Source organism: Medicago sativa, chromosome 4 (assembly GCF_051527215.1).
Source record: "Medicago sativa cultivar Bolivia chromosome 4, Bolivia_mono, whole genome shotgun sequence".
Taxonomy (NCBI): domain Eukaryota; kingdom Viridiplantae; phylum Streptophyta; class Magnoliopsida; order Fabales; family Fabaceae; genus Medicago; species Medicago sativa.
In genome coordinates, this window is record NC_140752.1 from 6,737,501 (window position 1) to 6,753,568 (window position 16,068).

The 16,068-nt window shown below is 33.4% G+C and overlaps 1 protein-coding gene, 1 long non-coding RNA gene and 1 pseudogene across 2 annotated transcripts; 1 reads left to right on the forward strand and 2 right to left on the reverse strand.

Annotated features, from left to right (window-relative positions):
• Positions 1-2,457: 2,457 nt before the first annotated feature.
• LOC146925845 (uncharacterized) lies at positions 2,458-8,918 on the reverse strand. The gene is made up of 2 exons (XR_015008093.1): positions 8,253-8,918; positions 2,458-2,945 (listed from the first exon to the last, which is right to left on the reverse strand). It is a non-coding gene; the product is annotated as an uncharacterized LOC146925845 (long non-coding RNA).
• Positions 4,925-6,962, reverse strand: LOC146925846 (uncharacterized; annotated as a pseudogene).
• Positions 8,919-10,976: 2,058 nt separating the features above from the next.
• LOC146925847 (B3 domain-containing protein Os05g0481400-like) lies at positions 10,977-15,668 on the forward strand. The gene is made up of 7 exons (XM_085708053.1): positions 10,977-11,430; positions 12,541-12,606; positions 12,691-12,786; positions 13,111-13,172; positions 13,257-13,422; positions 13,544-13,750; positions 14,967-15,668. Exons 1-7 carry the CDS (start codon positions 11,347-11,349, stop codon positions 15,531-15,533), a joined length of 1,248 nt encoding a protein of 415 aa, XP_085564179.1. The 5' UTR covers positions 10,977-11,346; the 3' UTR covers positions 15,534-15,668.
• The last annotated feature ends 400 nt before the right edge of the window (positions 15,669-16,068 follow it).

Below are 16,068 nucleotides of genomic sequence, written 5' to 3' on the forward strand. Positions count from 1 at the left end.
GTAAATTCAATTTTTTTTTATAGCCAAAGAAAATATATTAAATAACAAAGCAAGTTGTAACAAAGAAAATATATTAAATGAGTAGTAATAGTGCCAAAAGAGAACAGTGACGAAGACTCTGAACAGTGAAAAATGGAATTCAAAACAATTTGGAAATAAAAAATGCAAAAACTAAACAAGAGAGAAATATTAGTAACCAAAAAGGCAACAAATAAAGTCAATTCAGCCACAGTGCACATAATGTTGCAACATGCAAAAACCCTTAATTCCTTCCAAAAAATGACTTCACCTTCACTCACGAGGCATGGTTGGGGCACAAGTAATTGTTGCTTTTAAGAAATAACACAATTATTGCTATGAAAACACAACAATTACTTGTGCCTCACCATTCTTGGTGATGATAAAGATAACATTAACAGTATATATAAGAAATGGAATCAAGTCAGATCCAGCAAATAGGTTAGCAATGAGAATAGGTGGCCTTGAACCATTCAATTCAACGTCCAAATAGGATTAAAATTAAGAGTTTGTTTTGAAGACTGAATCAACAAATATGGTCCTATGATGGATATATGACTATTAATAATGACTATGATTTCTACTCTTAAATAACATGTTTTGTTGCTAATCTGTTTTACTTCTATGGGCTACATCGAGTTCTTTTTTTTTTTTTTTTTAGATATATGAATCAGTAAACAATGCCGGGTCCCACAAAATAGTATATTTTTGTTGCTAATATGTTCTATGTGTTAAATTTGACAATAATAATAACCTATTTTTTTTGTTTTGTTTTTGAAGAAGCTAAATTAGCCCACCTAAATTGACACCGGTGAGAATTGAACCTGGGACCTCGAGGAGGAGCGCACTCCCACCTCGAGGAGGAGCGCACTCCCAGATCCCAAGCCAATATCACTAGGCCAACCCAAGTGGGTTAATAATAACCTCTTATTGCTAATATGACCATATTTCTTTAATTACTCTCACCAAACTAAAGAAGTAACTGAGACTCTAAACATATGTAGAGCCAAGTTTGCCAAGGTTGCTAATATGGGGAAGCCATTTGGAGTTGGTTGTTAAGTAACTTCTTGAGGTTGAATACAAGCTATTTACTACTTACTGTATTTCATAAAATTGGTTCAAAACAAAAGCATGGATGGTTTATTTTACAAAGATTTCTATTGAATCAGGAATCATTTCCTTCATCAAATTTGGAAAAGTTGTTATGGAGAGAAAAATGACCCTTTCAAGTTATTGAATTTGTTGTCAATGTTTAGAGTTTTGAATGGGTTAAGACTAAAATTTTATCAACTTAATTTGAGGAATAGTTGGGGAAAATCTTCAAACTATTATTGTAGTTTCTTCTTCTATGACTCTGAGTTGTCAATATTTAGCTAAGAGAATAAGTGTTTTTTATTCTTAACCTTTTTAGATTATCTTTGTCATCAAAGGATGTTTCCAGTATAAGCAAGGCAACCTACAAACTCATTGTAGGCACATCTCTCTTCCATTTTGATAGATAATGATGAAGAATAATATGGAAGCCTCTAGAACGCTAAAGAATAATATAGAAGTCTATAGAATATTAAAGAATAATAAGAAAACTACTAGACAGCCTATTAAATAAAATAAATTAAAGCATTACGTAAATCTTAACTTTTCTAGATCCTTCTAGTCATACGGACTAGAGTATCCATTTCTATAAACTTTTCTTGTAATAAATGCTTCTAGATCTTTCTACTTTGTAATGTAGAGCCTTACTAGAGTAGTAAAGATATGGCTCACCACCAAGTGTTTAAGCATTGAAGAATTCAAGCATTCAACTTATGTTATGCATTTCAACTTCAAGAAGCTTTAGGGTGCTCCAGGTTACAAAAGTTTCATAAAAATTTGGATTATATAATCCCAACGTGGTTCGGATTATATAATCCGAACAAAGGGTATTTTCGAAAAAAAATAGGGTGCGCCAGAATACCATAAGGTGGAAAAAGTAATAGTCAAAATTGAAACTCATTAATCATTTGAGCCCAATCACTTTGTTAAATGTGCAATTTTTTTTTTTTAAATATGAATAATTTTTTCAATTTCTAGTACAAAATAATATAATAAGAATAAAATATCATTTCCATTTATCACCTGTCTTCTAATACTTTCAATTACTTTAATATCATTGTGCTTCGTAAAAATCAACAAAACTCTTTGTACCAAAGTTTATTATTGATAAGTATATTACTTTTAATTCTATGACGCACAAGTAAAATAGTTCTGTATGAAATACAATGAAAATAGAAAATCAATATAAAGAATATTTGTACTTCATATTATTGATAAGAATCACTTTAATTCTATGATGTGCAAATAAATAGCTTTGTACCATACATAAGTTTATTTTTTACTATTGAATCAATAATTTTTATCATATCTTATTTAATCCAATGGTAAGACTTATTGATTCAATGCTAGAAATAAACATGTACAAGTTACATATAAAATGCCGCGATTCTCCCATCTCAACCAAGTTTCACCATATACAAGATTCAATTATCAAATTCTTTTCCACCAACTTTTTTAGAAGCAAATGTTGTCAATCACAAGTTGCGAAGAAAATGTGATTTGATAAAATTCCGCTGTGGTACTGTGCTCCTATACCGCTGTAACCACTATAGACAATACTTTGTACTAAGTAGCGTATCATGGAACAATTGAGATTTGTTCAAATTCGACTATGCTATAATGCTTCTATTTGACAACACTGTGTCGGGTTTAAAGCACAAAAAAATGAATAGCAACCAAAAGAAAAAGGCTTCCTAAAAACTGAGAAGAAGAAATCAGGTTTCCATTCTTAGACTGCAGAATTACATAGCCAACCTGACTGTCTCACCCATTGTGAAGTTGTAATACATAAAAGTTGCAATTCCATCTTCAATCTTCTTCAGCCCTTCAAATGTCTTGTAACAGAAATAGAAATAATAGATGTTGAAACAATATCAGACAAAGGATAAGAAACATAAAATGTAGGCATAAGCAGAAATATATATTAGAGTATAGAGAATAAACCATAGTTAGTTGAGATGTAAACTATGGTTAGTTGTTTAGTTAGTTAGTTAGAGTGTTTGAGAAGCTTGGTTAAGAGTTAGTTACACAACTAAACTCTCTATATAGGAACACTCATGTATCATTTCATATATCTTTTTCAATACAATTCATAATGAATTCTAAGGGTTTTCCCTATGTTTCTTCCTATCAATCATACTTCTCCTATGAAGCTGATCTCAATCTCTATGATCCTATTATTTCTGATATGGTATCAGAGCGATACCGTTGCGTATATAGCGATCGTGAAGATGAAGATTTGGCTACTGAAGATGAAGACAGGGAACTTGTTTCCGACTGTGATGATGAAGTTCTAAGTGAAGATGAAGATTGCTCATCTGAATCTCTACGTCAAGCATCACCATTCCAAGAAGCTATGGAGAATGGCTGTGTTTCGCAGATGATGAAGAAGACGACTTATCTCTTCCCTAACTTCTCAAAGCAGCAAGATTCAATTCTTGAATCTGGAATCATGGAGTGCAAGCATTGGTTCGATCTTACTCAATTGTTTTCCAGTGTCACTGTGAACAGTTCGATCAAGATCGACAAAATCACCGATTCAAGAACCACTGAGTTCTTGTTTCCCATTCCAAGTTTGATTCAGTTTTCATGCTTCAAGTTTGAGAAGTTGGTTTCGGCAACAACGACAACACTGCCAGAACGCATCAATTTCTTTTACGATCTTCATGGCGTCCACATCAAAGTATTTGATCCCGGTGGTAATTTTTGTTATTCATCGTCCTCATTTCTGTCAAGCTCAGTTTGCATTTCATCTGTTTCTGTTAGGATCTTCGTGTTCGATTCCAACTGCAATCGATTGTGTTCGCTGTTGCGTCTGTTTCGAGATGGTGGTTCTGCATTTGTATTTGATCCTGGTGGAAATCACTGTGTATCGTTGCCCTCTTTTTCTGTCAAGTTCTTTTTCAATTTCGTTTTTCATGTACACAAGCTTTTTCATCGATCGGTTATGGTGGATACCATGGGATAGAGGGAAGCAACCGTTCTCCGATGAAACTCACAATCACGTTCTTTTCCAGAAGCAGAGTGTTTTGGTGAGGCAACTTTGAAGGCTTGCGTTTCTTGCTGGACAATCGCGTTTTTGGCTGTTTTCCGTGTTGGATTGTCATGTTTGCAGGATCGTTTAGTTTTGGTCTTATTGCTTCCATAAATTGCAAATTGCTTCCATAAATTGCAAATTGCTTCCGTAAATTGCAATTTTCCTCTGTTTTGTTCAAAGCAGACACGTTTTCGTTCAGATGCAATTTTCGGCCAATTGTGATTCAGATTCGTGTTCCAGAATCAATGTGTTAAGAAGAAGCAGAAAAGTTTTTTTTTTAGGATAAGCCCATTATGGTTCAGAATCGTGTCTTGCATAATCACTTTGTTTGGAAAATTAGGCTGGTTGCAGATTTTCAGAAGGAGATGCAGAGTGATTGTGTTCTCGTGTTACAAATTTCCAGCTGGATTGGGCTTCATTAACTTTGTGCTTGGGTCTCTACATTTCTGGATTATCATTTGATAGTTTTTTCTCCCAATTTTACTTAGTTGCTTCAGTATAAACAAATTGTAATTTCCATAGTATTTCAAACTCAAATTGGTGAATTTTCCCACTTTGAGTTTGAGGGAGGCTATTAGAGTATAGAGAATAAACCATAGTTAGTTGAGATGTAAACTATGGTTAATTCATTAATAATATACATTATATTAATAAATATCCAAGTATAATAGGAAAAATGAACAAAGAACAATATTAATAAATATCCAAGTATAACACAAGAATCGTATCCAAGTAAAGTAATTCAAGGCAAAGTAATGAAAAGCAATACAATGCAAGTTAAAACTTGCATTACACAATAACTTAAGCAATTATCATACACATAGCGATGACCATATATATCTTACATCATTATTTTTTCAATAAGTAAAATCTCAACAGAAAAAAACAATCTTGATTTCTCAGATCGATCAACAATAAGCTGAAAATGTAATTTTTCAGAGAAGTAAAGCTCAACGTAAAATATATTACAGTTTTGCATAGCACTTTCAGAATATCAATCAACCTAAGCATTTCGGGTTAAGAAAACATCCATGGCTCGAGAGGAATTTCCTATTTCTGTCGCTCAAACGAAAGCCAGGTGGAGCTTCTATCTTTCTCAATGACGGCCTTAAACGTGCCATCGAGGCAACAACTTTAGCATGTACATTAGGACAGCTATTCAAATTGATCTCTCTGAGTTGCGTGCAGTTTTCTACGACATGCATCACTCCCTTCTTTGTGATGTCAGCACATCTTTGCAGTTCCAGCTGCAAAAGGCTAGGGCACCTATTTGAGATTACATAAAGTGCTTCATCATCCACTTTTGTCTTTGTCAAGTTTAACACCTCAAGGTTGGGAAGATCAAAGTTCATTCCAAGTGATTTCAGTTTTAAAAAGGCTAAGTTTAAATGTCTAATCTTGCGACATCTCCATAAAACCTGACCAATACCTTTTTCGGTTATGTAAAAGCATTCACTCAAATCAAGCAGCTGCAGATTGGGGAAAATGGCAGCGAACATGATGATTTTTTCGTTTCGTAACCGAAAAGTTTGAGCCAGACAAAGATACTTGACTTGAGGTTTGACAACAGGATCCATCAAAGAATTAGGATTCTGTGTGTTTGACCCAATCTTTGTGGATTCCATACTAATATCGGTAAGTGAAGGACAATTTTTAACAAGTGCAAACAAAGCGGAATCTGTGAGCATGAGACAATAACTAAGGTTTATAGACACCAAATTACCAAGAAACCAAGACAACTCGGCAACACAATGATCATTTAAAAATTCAGCATTTTGAAGATCCAAATGTTGAATACGCTGGGACTTGGATAACAAATAAGAGATCCCAGAATAAGCAAAGCCGGGGCATATGCTTTGATTTCAAGCCTCGTCAAAGGAAGACTTTCCTTTGCAATAGAGAAGAGGAACTGATCTGATATATGCAATCTTGACAAATGAAGTGCAGTTAACCCCTTCAAACTCAGCAATGAGTCAATGAAATGTGAGGTAATATTAGTAGTAATAATACCTGAAAAGGATAAAGATCTCAATGTTGGTCTCTCACGGAGAGCACAAGCAATGCCTGCATTGGTTACTTGTCGACATCTATGCAAGATGGCCTCTTCGAGAAACTTGCAGTTTTTGAACAAGTGAAAAATCAAAAAGTCGTTGAGGTAGTAATGTTGAGAAAGATTAAGCTTGCGGAGTTTGAAGAGTGCCAATGAAAGAGCCTCTAATCCAGTGTGGAAGTTGCTATGCTTGAGATTTAAGAACTTATAGGGGTAACCAAGGTCGAGTTCTTCTAGTAAAGGAAAACAATCCGCAATGAGGTTGAGATCAGTGCTATTGATAGAATATAGGCCGGAACAAATGAGTGAGGTCAAAGTTGTAATGTTTTGAGAGAAAGCTCGCAAGCCATTAGCGGGAATGTTGAGTTGGTTGCAGAGATTGAGCAATGTGAGTTTCAATGGGAAACGAGAGATTTGGGTGAGAAGTGCGTCGAGGTCACCATAATAGGACGAGAGGTTGAGAGAGTGAGTTTGGTGAACCTTTGTAATAAGCGAGGGAGGACACGGAGGGTTGGATATAAGATAGTGAGAGAGAATTTGTAATGATTGGTGATGGAGAGGAAGTGTTTTGAGAGAGACTTCAAGTAGTGGTGCCGGTGGTCGTCTCCCTCATCATTAAGCAATCTGAAGACACGTTCCCAGCAATCATCCGGTAAATCTAAATCTGAAGAAGAATTCAGTTGTTGTGAAGATGATTTGATAGAGTTTGTTCTCTGCCTTTTCATTGGTGCCTCCGGTGATCGATTTCTGAAGCTGGGTGGATGGGGAAGAAGATTTCTGTGATTAGGTTATGTTAAAAAGTTAGTTTTTTCTTTGTTTTCTAAAAGAATAAATATATAAGTAACAAACCTAGGAAGAAGATCCTTCAAAAAAAAAAAAACCTAGAAAGAAGATATCGTACATATATTCTCTAAAAAAAAAAGATTTTGTACATATATATATATATATACATACACTTTTATCTCTTTTTGACTCGGATACAATTTCCACCATTAATTTTTTTTGATTATCTCTTTTTGACTCGGATACAATTTCCACCATTAATTTCTTTTGAATCTGATACGATTTTCACCCTTCAGGAGATCTGAAAATTAAGGGCCCAAAAATTAATCCTTAAATGGAGTGGAGAATTGCATATGGGGAAGCCATTTGGAGTTGGTTGTTAAGTACCTTCTTGAGGTTGAATACAAGCTATTTACTTCTTACTGTATTTGATAAAATTGATTCAAATCAAAAGCATAGATGGTTTGTTTTGCAAAGATTGCTATTGAATCAGGAATCATTTCCTTTATCAAATTTGGAAGGGTTGTTACGGAGAGAAAAACGACCCCCTTTCAACTTACTGAATTTGCTGTCGATGTTTAGAGTTTTGAATGGTTTAAAACAAATTTAATCAACTTTATTTGAGGAATAGTTGGGGAAATCTTCAAACTATTCTTGTAGTTTCTTCCTATGACTCTGAGTTGTCAAGATTTAGCTAAGAGAATAAGTGCTTTTTTCTTCACCTTTTTAGATTATCTTTGTCATCAAAGGAAGTTTCCAGTCTAAGGGAGCCAACCTACAAACTCATTGCAGGTACACCTCTCTTCCATCTCCACTATAAGTAACTAAACATCTCCTGCATTCCTAATACCTTGTTTTTTTTAGGGAACCTAATACCTTGTTGTATTTGGTTGCTAAACTTAACATCTTCTGCATTACCAAAATATCATAATAAATAATTTTTCTTCTTTGAGTGAAGAGTATACACACACACACACACACACACACACACACACACACACACAAATTAACTATTACTATCATAATTACATAACACTTGCTTAATTTTCTATGGTAATTCCTATACAAACCATCAATCCTTTTCTCCCTATGAAGGTTAAGCAACATCTACTCTTCAAGGCCATTCTTCCTGTAATTGATTGCTATTGAGTAATAATGTCGGTTCAAACCGTGGATTAGAGACTAAAAAGAAAAATAAGAAGTAAAATTTGGTACACACACAATCAAACAATGCAGAAGCTATACTTTTGAATAGAATTTCAAAATACTCACTTGGATAGATGGCCAAGGTTTGGAGGTTGTCTGTCGTGGTTCTTGACCCAACATCATAGTTTGTGGGTCAATCAGCCGGAAAGCATCAATCATAACCTTGCCTATTGATTTAAAGCCTCAAAACTCTAATAGATAGATAAAAGTAGCATACATATCATGTGCAACTTTGTAAAAATAACAGCACTATCCGCATAAGAAGGCATTGCCATGGCATGGTTAAAATATATTACATAAAAACTGCCTAGTTTACTGTGAGTCTCAACTACTAATTGTTTTGGTGCTTCATAATTTGAAAATTAAGCATTTAAATACAATAGCTCATGCTGGAATTGTAAAATCAACATATTAACAAGTACTCTCCCCACTCCCCCTTTATCATAAATTTCTAGATTGTTACTACATTTCCATCAATTAAGAAAATCATATCAGAAATTCATAACAGGAGAAAACTGTTCATAATGTAATTTGCCACATTCAATTTTTTTTTTATAGCCTAAGAAAATATATTAAATAACAAATCAAGTTGTAACAAGGAAAGAAAATATATTAAATAACAAATCAAGTTGTAACAAGGAAAATATATTAAATAACAACAAAGATTTAGACTCTGAACAAACAGTGAAAAATAGAATTCAAAACAACAATTACTTGCGCCCCACCATTCCTAGTGATGATAAAGATAACATGAATAATAAGAATGAGAACATGTTAAGTGAGGTGTGCCGTATATATAAGAAACGGAATCAGGTCAGATCCAACAAAGAGGTTAGCAATGAGAATAGGTGACATTGAACCATTCAATTCCATGCCCAAATAGGATTAAAAATAGGAGTTTGTTTTTAAGACTGAATCAGCAAATAGGGTCCCATGATGGATATATATGACTGTGACTAATGACTGGGATTTCTACTCTTAAATAGCATTTTTTGTTGCTAATTAATATTGGTTACACATCAAAATTACACAACACAAATGAGGTCTATTGGTTACAACGATAGCAATAATTACACATCAAAATTACAAGTTTATTCTTAAATGTTGATTGGTTTAAAAAAACAAAAATGAGGTCTTTTGGTCTGAATAAAAATGTCTTGATTGTTAAAATAGACCTTCATAAAAATGAGTGGGTATATTGTAGCAAAACCCTTTTTTAAAAGTTAAAGTAGCACATAAATGCATTTTTAAATAAAAATCAAAGAAGAAACGTAACGAGAGAAAAAACATGTCATTCTATAAAAGTTCTCGTTGAGTTTCTATGAGTATTGGACTATGTGACATAAGTTTAATTAGTGTTTTTTTTTTGACAAAAGTTTAATTAGTGTTTTTCTTATGTTGTGTTTTGATAGTTCAGTTAGTAAAATAAAATTGCAAACCGAACTGAACCGTGCGGTTGAGTAAAAAATAATTCGAACACATTCAAACCAAATGCGGCGTTTTGCGGCTTTCAATTTAGGTTGGTTCGGTTTGCGATTTTTCTATTGAATTAGTTTGGTTTTGAACACCCTAATTACAAATGTAAACTCTATTCTAAATATTAAACCGAAAGACATGTTTTGGTTGAACTTCTGATCTTCTTGATTTACCTACATTGTCAATCCTTTATTCTCCCTTCACCTCTCCAGTGTTCATAGAAACATAAATATGCCAACTTTCATTATCAGCCTATTTAAAAGTTGATTAAGGAGACTAAAAATATACTCCCTCCGGTCTCAAATGTAAGCAATTTTTCACTTTTTAGATTCATTCAATAAGTAATGTATGCGGTCATTATAGACCACATACATTACTTATTGAATGAACCTAAAAAGTGAAAAATTGCTTACATTTGAGACCGGAGGGGGTATGGTTTATGCTAACAAGTGCACTTGTTAAGGATTCAAAAGAGGAAATTATTTGTAATTCTTATGTAGAAAATGTTCCTTTTTAAAGTTTCAATGCATTAAATACTCAATTTCCATTTTAGCCTTTTCAAAAAAAATAAAATACACTCAATTTTCAAGAAAAAGTTTATTCTTTTTTTTTTTTTTTGAGAAAGGAAATTATTTGTAAATCTTATGTAGAAAATGTTCCTTTTTTTTAAAAGTTTATTCTTTAAACTTATAAACATGTTAGCATTTCCCAAAATATATTTAATACAAGATTTCTATCATCGTTTAACAATGATATATATGTCAAACAAGGTGAGTTCTCTCTTTCTATAATATCGGGGAACCGAATCAGTGGCCACTTAGGAAGGAGTTAAAGTCTTTTACTACTTAAAGTCAATTCATTGTTGGTAAATTTTGTCAAAGGGGTTAATTAATAATATTGACAAAAATGTAATTTTACCCCTAGGGTTTCCAAATACAACGCGGTAAGAAAACATCGTTTGAAAATCAATCAAATTGCCTCCTTCCACTGTGCCTTTATTTCCGGACAGTCAACTCTTCATCTTCCTTCATTATAGCTAATTCATTATTCAAACCCTTTTGTTATGGGTTAGCTAGGTTGTCCCGGTGGTTATTGGTCTTGACGCAGGGGTATGCGTTTGTTCTTTCATATGTATATTCTTGCGTCATTACTTTTTGGGTGGTTTTTAAAGGGGTTTTTGTTCGAGCCTGGTGATTGATTGGCAACCGATTTCCCCTTCTTTGTATTTTTTTTTTCCACCCGAGCTTATTAGTGCTTCTCGCACGGGCTTGTGGCTAATAATATTTTGCCGTTTCAAAAAAAAAAAAAAAACCCTTTTGTTTAATCTCTTCAGCTGAATCTCTTGCATTTTTCTTTCTCTACTCAATCAAGGTATTCAATCAAAACTGTTTCTTTTACATACTGGGGTTACTTGTTAAGGATTTTTACATATGAATGAACCCTGTTTTTTTTTTTTTTTTGTTAAAGAAAATCGAAAAGCTTCTTCTTTTTTTACCCAAGAAATGAAAAAGCTTAAAGCATTAATTTTTCTTCTTTAAGACTTTCTGCTATTATAAAAATTAAAACTTTTTAAATTTTATGGAAAAAGAGTGAGTGGGTTTTTCTCATTTTTATAAATAGTTGCATTTTTTTTTTCCAAGAATGAAAATTTTAATTTTTGTGTTTAATCATTGTGTGTAAGCAGATGGCAAAGGGTTGTTCCACTTCCAGTAACAAGTATGAAGCGGCTAGAGAACAAAGACTTGAGGAAAACAAGAAGAGGTTTGAGGTAATTACCACTTTGTTTGAGATAATCTTAATCAATACTCCCTCCGTTTCAAAATACATGTCCATTTTTTGCAATGTGCACTATTCACTTGACTTACTTTGACCATATTTTTTAACTAATCTATAAATACAAATATTAACATGTAAGATGTTGTTTGATTTGTCTCGACAAATATTTTCAAAATATTAAATTTTTATAATTTTTTACTTTAGATAATTAAAGATATTAAAAGTCAAAATTGTGCATTGGCATGTGTGAAGTGGTTGACTTGGACATGTATTTTGAAACGGAGGGAGTAATTATCATTTGTGTACCTTAATGATGGCTTAAAACTTTGTGAGTTGTGTATATATGCATGTGTATCTAAGGACTTTCATGTTAATTGAAATCAAGGTATTTAAATAGTGGTCGTGTTGCGATCTTTGATATTAAAGAAATAGTTGTCAAATGTGGTTGATGTAGAATCAATCGTGGTTGTAGAAACATCAAAAACCTTGATGGTGTGGCCTCAAATGTTGTTGCGGGTTATTTTTAAAACCAGATTGAGTAGTATGTATAAAAAAACTTGATAACTTTATTTTTGAGTAGTATATATACTTCTGTAAAAATTCAAGACTTCCGTGTTGGTTTAAGTCATGGTTTTAAATTGAGGTCGAGTTGGGATCCTTGATATTGCCAACATAGTTGTCAACTGTGGCTTTCGTGGTCGGTCGCAGAAACGTCAAAAACTTGATGTTGTCGCCTATATTGAGCAGTATATATAGTAAACTTTGCGAGTAGTGTAAATGTCTGTGTAAAATATTCAAGAGTCTCATGTTGCTTTATACTTTATATCATGGCTATAAATTGTGGTCATTAAGCGATCTTTGATATCATGGATTTAGTTGTCAATGTGACTGATGCAACATCAACTTCAACTATGTTACAAAATCATAAAAAAACCTTTGAGGTTGCAGCCACATGTGGATAATAGTTGTGATAATGAGGTTTGAACCTATAGATTTATGCAAACTACCTGTGTCCCTCACCACTAGCGTAGTCTTTGTGTCTTAAATTTTGTTCTGTTTTGATGATTGCTTATTTTACATAATATCCCCTTTTGTTCTCAAGGATTTAGGAATTTCAAAAATCTCCAAAACATTGACTGAAATCGCAAGTCCAGCAAAGAAATCCAAGGTAAACTTGCAATTTTTTAATCGGTTTTACTCTGTAAGGAACTAACATTTGATTTTACTTAGCTCTCCCTATTTCTCTGTGCAGAATCGTCTTCTCAGACCAAAATCAAAGACTAATGTTGTTCTGGAACCTAGGCGCTCTTCTCGTGCCAGAAACCCAGTTCCTTCGTATCGTGAAGAGGTAAGCAGTGTTTCCTTGCAAAGTTCAAACTATATCATAGTGCAATGAATTACACAAAAAGTGTGACTCTGACTCAAGAAAGAGGAATATGTTGGTTGAACATATAGTGCAAAAATATCTACTAGGAATATGTTGGTTGAACATTTTTTCCCTAAGACAAAAGTATGAGAATTTAGCTCTAGAGTTTTGCAGGCCAGTGTTGTGTGATTTTTCTCTTCCTTCGAGAAATCCTTGATTGTTGAATTTGAAGATTCACCATTCTTTTCCAACATGATAGTTTTGCAGGAATATTTATTTGACTGTATATATTTCACTTTATTACAGTTAGGCACAGACCTTCCACAGTTGCGGAAGAGGTCAAGGTCAAGTTCATCATCATGGGGAAGGTGGTAAACTAACTAATTACTCATGAGTTATCTTTATTGCTAATTGAAATTGAAATTTTAGTGACATGGTTATGGGACTCTCAGTTACGCTTACGCTGCGAGGCCACTGAATGAAATCAAAAAAGCTACAGATCAAGAAAGAAAGCGTGCTTTGGATGCTGCAGAGGCACTCCAAATCAATTTGCAGTCTTCGAATCCATCACTTATCAAGTCAATGGTTTGGTCTCACGTTTATAGAGGTTTTTGGTTGGTAGGTTTCAGCTCATAATGTTTAGATTAACCTTGTTGTTCATTCTTTAATGTTTCGATTATTTATAATCAATAAATTTAACATATGTACTTTTTAATATATATTATCTTTATTTTGTCAGGGTCTTCCAAGGAGATTTTGCGAGGAACATCTTCCAAAAATTGACTATAAAATGGTTTTAGAGGATGAAAAGGGATTAGAATATGATACTGTTTACCTTAGCAAGAAAACTGCGCTTAGTGGTGGCTGGAGAGCATTTGCATTGAAACATAAACTGGATGATGGTGATGCAGTAGTTTTTGAATTGGTTGAAGCAGCAAGATTTAAGGTACTTTGTGTTGCCAATTCTCATCCAACTCTCTTTTAACTTCAAAGGTTTTTATATTTGCCCAATCAGTCGATTGTGATAGACAGGATAATAACTGATATCAGCTTGGTGAGAATGTTGGTTGATGGTCAAAATAATTAACTTATTTTTGTTATACTTGTCCATGATTTGTTTTTGAGGAAGAGGAATACTTTCAAATGGACTACCACTAATGAACTTAGATGTTCTGAAATTATTTATAACACTCACCTTTGATATTGAGTTTCTTCTTGAGTTCAAGGTTTTTCCTTTTTGTAATATTTTAATATCTATTGAACTTCTTTCTTCTTGAGTTCAAGGTTTTTCCTTTTTGTAATATTTTAATATCTATTGAACTTCCACATCAGCTAGAGATATGACCAAATTAATTCTTACAAGGCTTAAGCAATTCCTTACCTCTTGTCTCCTCTGCTAGCTTTTGAGGTTGAGTTAGGCCAAGTTCCAAATATAGTAATTGTTAGCTGTGAGGGGAAACTCTCACACCATGAGATAACTTTTGAAGATAGCTTTTTTGGGTTCAGTTAGACCCTTTTCAAATTCTAAAATGGTATTAGAGTCTATGTCATATGTGTTGCTGATCCACCACTTATCACGCCACCTGCAAAGGCCCCAACCTTCGTCTTGAGTGTGAAAGGCACATTTACTAGTGATATGTCCAAAATAGTTGTTATAAGTAGGAAATAGTGTTCTTCCTGTGAGCTAGCTTTTGGAGTTTACTTTTAGGGTTGAAATTATGGTCATGCCAAATTCTAAGTAGTTAGTGCCATTTAAGTTTCTCAAACTAATAAAAAAAGTAATTGTATTTTCCAAATTGCCCCTCAGGGAAACTTGTTCTATAAGAAAGGTTCATTGAAAAATATAAATTTATTGAAGGTTATTTTAGGTATAATAATAGTATTCAATATGGAAGTAGTTAACATTTGTTGATTATATTTGAGTATGTGCTTGCTTTTTTGTGTGCAATGTTCTCTAAAACTGCAGGCCAGACCCACTTGTTTTTTGGTTGCAAATGTTGTCTGTAATGAAATGACACATTATTTATATGCTTGCTTTAATCAAGACATCAAGTAGAAACAAAAAGAATTATATGCCAGGTGGATCGAATGATGATATCGTGTCCTAACATAATTATATTCATATGGAAATAAATAATAATCCTGACAATTCATTTGTGCAGGTTTATATTGTTAGAGCATTTGAAAATATAGATGAAGAGGAAGAAAAAGAAGAAAGCGATGCTTTGTTGGAAGAAGGAAATATGCACACATCCAAAGCAATCAAAGAATCTGAAACTGTGAAACCAAAGGAAGCTACAAAGAAAACTAGAATGCAAAAGGTTTCTAAAGCACCTAAACTTGAGCCAAAGTCCAAAACTGTTAAATCAAAGGAAGCTTATAGGAAAACTAGATCTTCTCAGAACAAAAAGCAAAAAACATCTGAACTATCTGCAGTTGAGCCAAAAGAGGATGCACACCTCGAAACTGTGAAACCAGAGGCAGCTACAAAGTTTCCAAACAAGAAAAAGAAGGCAAAAGAAGGTGATGTATGTGAAATTGGTGACTCACGTAATGCGGAGAAAATTCTTGTTAAAACAATGGAGACTGACCTAGGCAAGAAGAAAGAACATGTTCAGGATGTTGATGTTGAGCTAAAGATAGTTAAGCTAGATGAGAAAGCAAGCAAACCTGCTGCAGAAAAACCTCGGAAAAAACGAGCTCCGAAGTTTTTCAGAAAGAGAGGTTAATCTTGGAGATCGGTTAAAAGATTATGAAATACTGATATGCATTTTAAGGTTGTTATGAAATACTGATTGGCATAAAAAGTGAGCTGTCAGCGTCACTTGTTCCCTTCTAAGAGATGATTTAGGAACATGAAATTTTTTATTTAGAGGTATCTTCTGTTTTGATATATGTTGCAGAATGGATTTTGAGCATTAGCATAATTAGAATTACGATGTTAGTTGAGGTCGAATTCTCTTATTTCTTATCACTAAATTCCTTAACTACGACTACCAAGTCAATCTTATAGATCTGTATAACATAGTTTTAAAAATGAAATAGGCACTTCTTCAAAAGTATTACTGCAATGCTGAATCGTAAGGAATATCATTTCACTAAATGCAAGTTATCTTTTAGAAGAAACGACAAAATTACGCTGCAATCATTTAAGTTTGACCACTATTTTGGATTGGTCGTTTAATTTATTTTATTTTATAAATTGGTCCTTTATGTTACATTTTGTTTGCACCGTTAGACCGTATACTTTCTTGTTTATAAATT